Below are 12,559 nucleotides of genomic sequence, written 5' to 3'. Positions count from 1 at the left end.
GAAAGAGTACAGCTATAATTTTGTGGATTGAAGAAGCACAGACGCAGTCTTCTAAAGCTTGGAGTTGTGGTCTACTGCAGTTATCCTTCTGAATAATACACCCAACAGTGTGAGAAGCTGAAATATCCGAATCTATAAATTTATGGATTGAAAAGTAAACAAAAAAAGCTTCTAGAATTAACAAGAGAGATGGCACTAGACTTACAGTCCTGCAATGACAACATTGAGCATCGTTGTGAATGCTTCTCCTCCATTCGCTATGCCCTTATGAACAACAATGCTAGTGAACCAAGTGAGCAACGCCCACGAGAAGAACAGAACACAATGCAATGATCCAAGCCCGAGTCCCTTCGCCAAACCCCCTTCCTGCCATACTTGTATGTATTCACTAATGCGTTCTTATAACTCTTTAATGCCTTCTCTTCCCCCACAAACGCTTGCACTGTCCTAACATTCCCAATTGCGTTCTTATAACTCTTTAATGCCTTCTCTTCCCCCACAAACGCTTGCACTGTCCTAACATTCCCAATAACCTGCCAACACAAAACAATGTGCAAATAAACCAATTAGCTAAAATTCACTCAATTATGATACAAACTAAGAAAAACAATTCTATAGAGGGCCCCTTATAGAAAACTACATAAAGAGATGAGGAATGCCTTTGCCTAACACGACTTTTGATGCACACATCACTACCAGCTAGCTATCAGTGAAGTCAGGCTACCTGCCTGCCAATATTGTATTGATGAGCTGTCTGATTGTGCAAATAGACGATAATGACTTGTGAATCAAGTTTCGTGCTAGGCCAGGTGCACAGAATTTTATGTACACTTCACTATCAGCAATCAATGTAGTCAGACTGCCAATCAGTACAGATTGTACTCATAGCAATTGCGCATATAGAAAATTTGACTGCAATGACAGCTGGCAGCTGATAATGATATGTGCATCAAGATTCATGTTAGTATTGTGACAGACGGCGGCGCCGAGGAACCAAAACAAACACCGATCAAAGAAGGCCAAAAACAACCAAATATCAATGCATAAACACAAACATCAATTTTAACGTGGTTCGGCAATTGCCTACGTCCACGGGGCAAGAAGGGGGTGGGTTTCCACTAATAGAGAAGGAGAGTACAAATTGAGATTACAAATCGCTCCAACGAACCAACTAATCTCACCAACAAATCTCTCAACCTCTTAACCAATAACCCTAACCAATAGCTCAGAAAGATCTCTCTTTTCTGTGCTCCAAAATCCCCAAAGATGCTCTTCCAAAACCCTCAAATCATATTGGTATTTATACCAAAACAGAAACCCAAACAGACTGCAAATAGGAACCTGAACTTTCCAAAAAACCCGTCGTAAGTTGACTTATCAGTCTGCATAAGTCGACTTGGCAGAGCGAAAAACGACAACTGGAGAAGAGTTCATAAGTCGACTTAACAGACCTGATAAGTCGACTTGCCAGAGCCCAAAATCAACAATCCACAGTAGATCGTAAGTCGACTTACGACACAACATAAGTCGACTTACCATAAGTCGACTTATGCCTATGCATGAGTCGACTTATGACCGAAAATCTGTTTTTTTTAAGTTCTTCTCCACAATTCTCCACCTCGGCGAAGTTTTCCCAAAACTGAGCTGACACCAACCAAACAAATGTCTCACGTGTTGAGACCCAAATGGGAGTGCGAACACTCACCCAAAATGTTGATGTCGCTCACCAAATCGGCTGCATCAGAAAACTGACTGCCTACGTATCCTCTTGCCCAAGGAATCAAGCCCTTCTGACGCCCTTCATCATAATCATGGACCCAAATGTAACCTTCAAGCGTGCATCCGCCAAGGTCACTCCATAGCCTGCTGCCTCCAAAGCTCCAAGTGAAATGATGTTCTTCTTCAACTGAGGAACGAACCTCACTCCAACCAACTCCCGAATCACCCCGTCACTCATCCTGATCCGAATGGTACCGATACCACCAATAGAGCATTTGTGATCATTCCCTATGAGTACGAAATCCCCTCTTTCCAACTCCTGAAAGCTGGAGAACCAATCCCTCATAGGGCAAATGTGGTATGTAGCTCCCGAATCCAATATCCACTCTATAGAGTAGGCAACACAAACTGATGGCAGTGCAGATAATGAGTAGCCCGAAGAATCCGAATCTGAATCATTGCCACTAGCCTTGACAACATTCGCCTCTGAAGCTTGAATAGTTTTTTCCTTATTCTTCCCGGCTCGATCAACTAACTTTGGGCATTCGGCTTTTCAATATCCATCCTCTTTGCAAAAGGCACACTGATTCTTACGAACTCCAAGATGTGCCCCTCTAGACTGCGACCTCCCACTACGGTTTGGACCCTTTGCTCTTGCGACCAACGCCCCCGCTACCGGCTCAATCGAAGTCTCCTTATCCTTCTTTCGAAGCTGATAATTCACAAGTGCAGCGGTGACCTCACTATACGAAAGAGATGCCTTCCCATTAATAAGAGTAAGAACGAATGTCTCATATTCCTCGTCGGGCAAAGAACTCAACAACAACAACGCCTTGTCCTCATCTTCAATCACCACATCTATATTCGCTAAATCCGCAAGAAGCTTCGTGTAGTGGTTCATGTGATCACCAATGGAGGTTCCTTTCTTCAACTGGAAGCGGTAAAGCCTCCTCTTCAAATGCGAGTGATTCTCCACACTCTTGGTCAAATACTTGCTCTCAAGGATCTCCCAAATCTTCTTTGCAGAAATCTCATTAATCACATCATACTTTAGATCTTGAGTGAGACAAGACCTAATCATACCACACGCCGTTCGATTCATCTTTTTCCAAACCTTCTCATCAATGTTGTCCGGTTTCCCATCCAACTCCAACGTATCTTCCAAATTTTGCGCGTTGAGCGCATCCATGACTTCGCATCGCCAAAGTCCAAAATTGTTTGTGACATTGAACTTCTCCATGTCAATCTTCATCGAGTGGATATTCAAGCTTTGGACGGTCTTCACGCCGGAAGTACTGCCCACAACTCCTTCTTTCTCGGCCATAATCCTCAAAACACCACCAAACCAATTCGGAAACAAACGAGAAATAGATCCAAACTGAAAAAGACGAGATTTTTACCAAAAAGATCCCACATTTATCACCAAACGAAGCCCTAGACGAACTTCCAAAGCGATCTACTCCTCCAAATAGCCCAAGCGTAGCCCGGGCTCTGATACCACTTGTTGTGACAGACGGGGACGCCGAGGAACCAAAACAAACACCGATCAAAGAAGGCCAAAAACAACCAAATATCAATGCACAAACACAAACACCAATTTTAACGTGGTTCGGTAATTGCCTACGTCCACGGGGCAAGTAGGGGGTGGGTTTCCACTAATAGAGAAGAAGAGTACAAATTAAGATTACAAATCGCTCAAACGAACCAACTAATCTCACCAACAAATCTCTCAACCTCTCAACCAATAACCCTAACCAATAGCTCAGAAAGATCTCTCTTTTCTGTGCTCCAAAATCCCCAAAGATGCTCTTCCAAAACCCTCAAACCATATTGGTATTTATACCAAAACAGAAACCCAAACAGACTGCAAATAGGAACCTGAACTTTCCAAAAAACCCGTCGTAAGTCGACTTATCAGTCTGCATAAGTCGACTTGGCAGAGCGAAAAACGACAACTGGAGAAGAGTTCATAAGTCGACTTAACAGACCTGATAAGTCGACTTGCCAGAGCCCAAAATCAACAATCCACAGCAGATCGTAAGTCGACTTACGACACAACATAAGTCGACTTACCATAAGTCAACTTATGCCTGTGCATGAGTCGACTTATGACCGAAAATCTGCTTTTTCCAAGTTCTTCTCCACAGTTAGACCATATGTGTTCATCCTTTTCTCCTTATATCGTTTTCGGATCTCTATAGGGCTTTGTTCCCCTACAACATGGTGCTAGCAATGTTGACTTGTTAGATCTGAATCAAAACTTGAGATCTAAAACCATATCGCCATGATTAATTCGAAGAGATTAACAATAATCAAAAGAGCGGAAGCTTATACCTGAATCCATAGAAGAAAACTTGATTTGAGTTTTTGATGATCTTCTAACCTTAGGGTTCCTCTAAATCCAAATTTCTCTTTCTAGATGGGGGTGAAGAGAATTAGAGAATGTAACCCTAGGTTAGGGACCATAACCCCTTATTTATAGATGTTGTACTTTTGCAATTTGGCCCCTTAATAAATCACAATTACAACCTGGTATCTGCACATATAACCCCATGATTATATTTAAATACCCATTAACCCAACTTAATTGATCACTTTAGTGGGTTATCCTGAAAGATAGCAATACACATTGATTAATCATATGTGCCCACAATTAGATTTATTAGATTAAATCCAACAATCTCCCACTTGGGCACCATATGATTCCTTAAATTGTGTATAACCTTATGAGCTCAAAAATTGCTATCACTGAAAAGGTATTTCCGAACAATCTCGTCAATTGACTATATCAATATAGGATCAAAGCGGCCTTCATCACATTTATCGTGACTCGACCCATCAATGGTCACATATACCAATACAATCAAACGACATAGATCAATCATGGATATGCAGCATAAAAATTACATGCAATGTGATCAGTACATGTCTATTTTCAACTGGTCCTCCTTAGTGAGGTCAAAACCAAACATAATGTAACAGAGTGTCTTAACTGAATACTTTATTCTGATCAGACAATACAACCAAATATAAAGCACCACAATTACAAACTCCCACTAAAACATAATATCCTCAAATAATACCACACCCATATGAGCAGTATGCTCATGAAAGACCTTGGGTGGTAATCCCTTAGTAAGAGGATCAGCTATCATGGAGTTTGTCCCAATGTGCTCTATAGATATCTGTCCACTCTGTACCCTTTTTTCACAACTAGGAACTTAATGTCAATATATTTTGACTTAGTTGAGCTCCTGTTGTTATTAGAATACATTACTGCAGATTTATTGTCACAATATAACCTTAGTGGTCTTTCAACATTTTCCAAAATGCGTAGTCCCGTGACAAAATTTTGTAACCATATTCCCTGATTGGATGCCTCATAGCAAGCTACAAATTCTGCTGCCATAGTGGAGGAAGCTACCAGTGTCTGTTTGACACTTTTCCATGATATAGCTCCTCCTGCTAACATATAAATGTAGCCTGATGTAGACTTCCTGCTATCTTGGCATCCAGCAAAATCAGAGTCCGAATACCCAATGACCTCTAATTTCTCTGATTTTCTGTATGTGAGCATGTAATCTTTTGTTTTCTGAAGATACCTCATAACCCTTTTGACTGCTATCCAATGATTCATACCAGGGTTGCTTAAGTATCTGCCTAACATCCCAACAATGTACGCAATATCCGGACGCGTACATACCTGAGCATACATTAGACTTCCTACAGCCGAAGCATAAGGAATCTTCTGCATTTCCTGAATTTCAAGGTTACCTTTATGGCACTGATTGAGACTAAATTTGTCTCCTTTAGCAATAGGGGTATCTCTTGGTCTGCAGTCTTGCATGCCAAACCTTTTAAGTACCTTATCGATATAGCTCTTTTATGATAATCCAAGAATACCTCGAGAGCGATCTCGATGTATCTGGATCCCTAATATAAAAGAGGCGTCCCCAAGATCTTTCATCTCAAAATTCTTTGATAGAAATCTCTTGGTTTCGTGCAACATGCCTATATCATTAGTGGCAAGCAAGATGTCATCGACATACAGAACCAGAAAAATATACTTACTCCCACTGAACTTGTGATATACACAGTCATCAACAATGTTCATCTCAAAACCGAACGAGATAACTATTTGTTGAAACTTATGATACCATTGACGAGGAGCTTGCTTGAGTCCATAGATGGATTTCCTTAATTTGCAAACCATATTCTTTGGGTCTCCTGACACAAAGTTTTCTGGTTGCACCATATAAATCATCTCATCAATGTCTCCATTGAGAAATGCAGTCTTAACATCCATCTGATGTAACTCAAGATCATAATGAGCAACAAGTGCCATGATTATTCTGAAAGAGTCTTTCGATGAAACCGGAGAGAAAGTCTCTGTATAATCAATGCCTTCCTTTTGAGTATAGCCTTTAGCCACAAGACGTGCCTTATACCTCTCCACATTACCGTTTGCATCCCGCTTGGTTTTAAAAATCCATTTACAACCAATTGGTTTTGCACCTTCTGGTAATGGGACAAGTTCCCAAACCTTATTGTCTTGCATAGACTTATACTCTTCATTCATGGCATCAATCCACTGTTGAGAGTTAGAACTTTTCATGGCCTGAGAGAAGTTGATTGGATCATCTTCTAACATTCCACTACTTTCCTCATGTTCTTGGAGAAATACAATATAATCATCCGGAATAGCATTTCTCCTTTCTCTCGTGGATCTCCTTAATGGCACTGGTTCTTGAGGTTGTTGAGTTTGTTCTTCTGGAACAGGGAGTTGTTCAACATTATCATCTTGAGGTTCCGGATTTACTTCTTGAGCAACAACAGGTATAGGAACCTGAATATTGTCAAAAGTAACTGTATGGATTGGATCTGAAGCCAATTCCTCCTCAAAACTAATGTCTCTAACCTTATTTCTCCCCCCAAACTCAACATCCTCAAAGAATGTTGCTGTTCCCGTCTCAAAAATATTCCTTATAGTGGGATCATAAAACTTAAAGCCCCTAGAGCGTTCAGAGTATCCAATAAAGTAGCTGCTAACTGTTTTGGAGTCCAATTTCTTTTCATTTGGCCTATAAGGCCTTGCCTCAGCTGGACATCCCCAAATATGTAAATGCTTTAAACTGGGCTTTCGACCAGTCCAAAGCTCATAAGGTGTTTTAGCAACTGCTTTACTTGGTACTCTATTCAGAATGTAAGCTGCTGTCTTAAGTGCTTCTCCCCAGAGTGACTCTGGTAAAGAAGAATGAGCAATCATACTTCTTACCATATCCTTAAGAGTCCTATTTCGTCTTTCAGCTACACCATTCATGCTAGGTGAACCCGGCATGGTGTACTGTGGGACGATACCGCATTCCTCTAGGTATCTAGCAAATGGTCCTGGACGTTGTTCACCTGAACCATCATATCTACCGTAGTACTCACCACCACGATCAGATCTGACGGTTTTAATTCTTCTGTTGAGTTGATTCTCAACTTCAGCTTTATAGGCTTTGAACATGTCCAGAGACTCAGATTTTTCATGAATAAGATATAGGTGCCCATAACGTGAGTAATCGTCTATGAATGATATAAAATATTGTTGACCATTCCAGGATTCCGTAGGGAATGGCCCACAAATATCCGTATGTATCAATTCTAAGACATCCGAAGATCTGTTGGCACCTAATCTCTTCACTTTGGTCTGTTTTCCCTTGATACATTCAACACATACGTCGAAGTCTGAAAAATCAAGGGAATCCAAAATGCCATCAGACACAAGACGCTCAACTCTACCTTTTGAGATATGACCCAAGCGCTTATGCCATAATGTTGCTTCTACCTTTTGAGATATGACCTAAGCGCTTATGCCATAATGTCGCCGAATTTTCCTTATTTAATTTACGCTTAGTACCACGTGATTCCACATGCAAGGATTCATTGTAAGAAGCAATTGTATCAAGCAAATATAGGTTGTCATAAATACTCAAATAACCGGTTCCCACAACATTTGAATTAAAAGATAAACTGAATTGATTGTTTCCAAATGAACAAGAATAACCTGATTTGTCCAATACAGAAACTGAAATCAAATTCCGTCTAAAAGACGGAACTACAAAAGTATCTTTTAAATCAAAAAAATAACCAGTTCCTAACAACAACCTAAAGTGCCCAATTGCTTCCACATCTACCGATTGTCCGTCGCCCACAAAGATATGTCTTTCAACATCACTTGGCTTTCGGTAGCTCAGGCAACCCTGCATAGAAACACTTATGTGAGTAGTAGCACCAGAGTCTAACCACCAAGTGTTTCTAGGTACTGAAGCTAAATTAACCTCAGAACAGACCAAAGTAAGGAACGTACCCTTATTATCACGCCAGGCGTGATATTTTGTACAATCCTTCTTAACGTGTCCAGGTTTGTTACAGAAGAAACAACCCTTATTATCCTTATATTGTTTCTTCTGAACTGGACCCTTAGCAGCTTCATTATCATTCTTCCTTTTCTTGCCCTTATCCTTAGAGGCATAGGCCAAATGAGCACTTTCTGTCTTATCTTGCTTCAACCTGTCTTCTCCATTTCTCTTTTTGACAGTTATAACTGACCTTAAACTGATTAAATTGTGCAGGAAGAGACAACAAAACCAGATGCACTAATAACTCGTCACAAAGATCGAGTTTAAGTGCCTTAAGCTTTGAAGCAATATGAGACATTTCCATAATGTACTCCCTGATGTTTCCCTTGCCCTTATACTTCATCGAAATTAAGCAAGCTAAAAGCGTGCTTGTTTCTACCTTATCGTTTTTAGCAAAACGCTTCTCAATTTCGGCAAGAAAATCTTTAGCCTTAGTAATCCCTTCGGATTCTATGCCCCTGAAGGCTTCCGGAACGCCGCGCTTAATGATCATAAGACTCATGCGATTTGAACGCTCCCACTTCTCATGCTCCTTCTTTGCATCAGGAGTGCTATCCGCATTGAGAGGTTGGGGTTGTTCAGTTCTTAATGCATAGTCAAGATCCATGCAGCCAAGAACAATTAATATGTTCTCTTTCCAAACCTTGAAGTTTGTCCCATTTAGCATGGGAATTGAGTTGATGTTAGCAGAAATTGTTGCAGCAGATGCATTAGCTGAAATAAAACAAAAGAATGCTCACATCAATAACCATAATCAATAAAATTCAAATAATGACAATCCCCATCCAAGATACCGGCACAACATTAATATCAAGTCTTTGGACAGTAATATTAACTTGTAAGTGATACCTTGTTGCAATGATCAAACATTGACAATAACTCATGTCAAATAATGAAACTATCTTTGGATCGATTCATTATTCACATGTAAACCTTATAATTGTCACACGCTTATCATCGCAGATGTGTATACAGTCTAAATAAATATTAACCTTCCTTTGGGCCGATTAAATATTTACACGAAAGCATACACACAAACATCTCACATTCCTCATGAACAATCTACACAAGAGAGGTTACTTTGGCAACTTCTTGTTTCAATTAATCAATTGGAGTGAGAGACAACCTTAATACCTTAGTGTCATAATATTTGAATTAAATAATTGATTAAAACCAAATTAGATTTAAATTTTTAATTTAAATCAACTGAATTTCTAAAAACTTAATTGGGGTCTCACAGCTTAATTAGGGCCCATAACTTAATTGAATAAATTAAGTATACCAAAGTGGACCCATGAAAAGCTGAGGCTTAACCATAGTGAACACGAAGTTCGCTTAACTTCGAACGTGAGGTTCGACTGTATTGAGTACGAGACTCACTTAAGCACGAACGCGAGGTTCGTCTGAGAACGAACGCGAGGTTCGTTTGAAAAATGAACGCGAGGTTCAACTTGAGAACGAACGCGAGGTTCGTTAAAAAAAAATGAACGCGAGGTTCAACTTGAGAACGAACGCGAGGTTCGTTAAAAAAAATGAACGCGAGGTTCGACTGAAGTACAAACGCGAGGTTCGACTGAAGAACGAACGCGAGGTTCGACTGAAGCACGAACGCGAGGTTCGACTGAAGCTCGAACGCGAGGTTCGACTGAAGCACGAACACGAGGTTCGACTGAAGCACGAACGCGAGGTTCACCTTAGAACTGAGCGCGAGGCTCACCTTAGAACTGAGCGCGAGGCTCACCTTAGAACTGAACGCGAGGTTCACCTTAGAACTGAACGCGAGGTTCACCTTAGAACGAACGCGAGGTTCGTTAAAATTGAGCTTGACGCTCACCTGAGTTGAGCGCGAGGCTCACATGAGAACGAACGCGAAGTTCGTTTAAATTGAGCTTGACGCTCACCTGAATTGAGCGCGAGGCTCACATGAGAACGAACGCGAAGTTCGTTTAAATTGAGCTTGACGCTCACCTGAGTTGAGCGCGAGGCTCACATGAGAACTGAACGCGAAGTTCGGTTAAATTTGAGAACGAACGCGAAGTTCGTTTGAAGCTTACCGCTTCGCCAAAAATTTGAGGTAACCACCTCCTTAATGTTCGCCACGTTTTCACGCACGAACCCTTAGGGTTTCAAACTGAAACCGCCGCCGACTGAACCCAAAAAATTCATCGATTTTTTATTTTCAAAATCAGATCCAGACCAAGAAAAAATCGAAGAAAAATCCAAAAAATTTCCAAAAAGTTGCTGTTCACCGGCGATTTTTTAGTTAGTAGTTCATCCGAGGAAAAAACTTTACTGTTCATCCAAAAAATATTCGTTACTATTCATCCGAACAAAAAAATTTATTGTTCATCCGAAAAACAAAACTGAATCTTTAACCAGAGATTTAAGATCAAAAAACCCAATAAAACTTAAATCCCTAAGAATTAATCAAGGTGGCTCTGATACCACTTGTTAGATCTGAATCAAAACTTGAGATCTAAAACCATATAGCCATGATTAATTCGAAGAGATTAACAATAATCAAAAGAGCGGAAGCTTATACCTGAATCCATAGAAGAAAACTTGATTTGGGTTTTTGATGATTTTCTAACCTTAGGGTTCCTCTAAATCCGAATTTCTCTTTCTAGATGGGGGTGAAGAGAATTAGAGAATGTAACCCTAGGTTAGGGACCATAACCCCTTATTTATAGATGTTGTACTTTTGTAATTTAGCCCCTCAACAAATCACAATTACAACCTGGTATCTGCACATATAACCCCATGATTATATTTAAATACCCATTAACCCAACTTAATTGATCACTTTAGTGGGTTATCCTGAAAGATAGCAATACACATTGATTAATCATATGTGCCCACAATTAGATTTATTAGATTAAATCCAACATGTTGACCTCTTCGGCAATCTCTCCGGCCTTCACATAAGATTTTCGAACACGGGTAATGAGCCCAACAGCAACATAGGCATAGATACCTCCGGCGATGGAAATGAGAGGGACAATCGAGAGGGTTACTAGGCTGATTTGCCAGACACGGGCAAATCCAATGGCAAACCCGGAGATGAATCGGGTTATGTAGTGCATGAAGTTGCCAACCTGCAACATGTGGTGAATGCCCTAATTAAAATTGGTTCGTTATGATCGTGTGCTGGCAATTTGAAGGCTAATGTCGACTAAAAATTGGTCAAGTTTTAAGTTTTAGTGCAATTAATTGGATGTTAGTGTCGATTGTGGGTTGTAACTATAAGATTGGTCTACAAAGAGGGAAATTTTTTAAAAGAAGTCAGAGTAATACCTGCGGACTCGCCCATTGGTCTGTGAAACCCGAATTCTAATTCAAAAGATTTAGAGGTGCAATGGTTTTTTGGCTAAGAAGAAATTTTCAAAATAGCCCCAAAATATATATATATATTTTTTTTAAATCGACCCATTCCCAAGTTATTTCCAGAAATTGACCCAGTTTGCTTAAGATCTCTAGGGTAATTTCTTTTCCTTCTCTCCTCTTTTTTTGTTACCTTCAACATTCAAATGTAGGGTTTTATATCAAAATCCAATTTCTAGGGTTTGAAATTTATTATCAATCACTATCTTTGTGGTTGTTAGAATGCTTTGTGTGTTGATTGTTGTAATTAAAATTAAACTTCTAGGGCATAGAATGCTCATTTCTAGGATTTAGGGTTTTTATTTTGGGGTTTAGGGTTTTTGATCAAAATTATATGAGATTATTTGCATCTTGTGTTTTCCTCACTTATTCAATGCCCTGATAAACTTTTTTAAATTTTTTGCATTTAAACGATATAATCTTCTTTTGCATAGGTTGAACAATATGATTTTTATTGCTTGCTCTTATGGTGGAAAATTTATAGAATGAATAATATGCCAATGTATGTGGGAGGGGTAACGACACCGTTAATGATCTTGGAATCATATAGTTAATGTGACTTGATTAAGGAATTGCACCGAGTTACAAAAATTGACCCACAAGAGTACCAACTAAAAATAATATGCAATTGGTCCATAACTTTTGATAGAACGTTCGCAGTTGAGATATCAAACGATTATCATATGAGTATTATGTTTAATTTGAGCAAGTCACAACCAACGGTAGAATTATTTATTAAAAAGTTTCCACATAGTTCGTGCCAAATATTCAAACCTCCTGGAGAATTCTCACGCATGTTATTAGATTTGGGAGTTGAGTCTGATGGTTTTCTTTCTTCTTCGAGTGAAATGGAGTGGACTCAATTTCAATATCTAAGTGCACTTTCATTTGGGGGAACATCAAATGTCTTGAACAATGAAGTCTTTATGAAAATATGAGGCCGTTAAGAGGGGCAACAATTTAAGAGGATGAAAGAAGCAACGACTCTAAAGGTGAATAGCAAGATATTACACCAATTAATAGAATGCAATTTGTGATTGAAGATGTTGACGAGA

The 12,559-nt window shown here is 39.6% G+C and overlaps 1 protein-coding gene across 1 annotated transcript in view; it reads right to left on the bottom strand.

Moving 5' to 3' along the window:
• LOC109845813 overlaps positions 1-12,559 on the bottom strand; it is a 45,513-nt gene that overhangs the window by 28,347 nt on the left and 4,607 nt on the right. The window contains exons 3-4 of the mRNA XM_020415080.1: positions 453-533; positions 206-366 (exon numbers count right to left, since the gene is read on the bottom strand). Coding sequence (XP_020270669.1) covers positions 206-366; positions 453-533 — 242 coding nt within the window. The remainder of the gene's footprint in view (positions 1-205; positions 367-452; positions 534-12,559) is intronic.

Source organism: Asparagus officinalis, chromosome 6 (genome assembly GCF_001876935.1).
Source record: "Asparagus officinalis chromosome 6, Aspof.V1, whole genome shotgun sequence".
Taxonomy (NCBI): domain Eukaryota; kingdom Viridiplantae; phylum Streptophyta; class Magnoliopsida; order Asparagales; family Asparagaceae; genus Asparagus; species Asparagus officinalis.
Note: the sequence above shows the minus strand (reverse complement) of the source record. Positions and strands in the feature narration are given on the sequence as shown.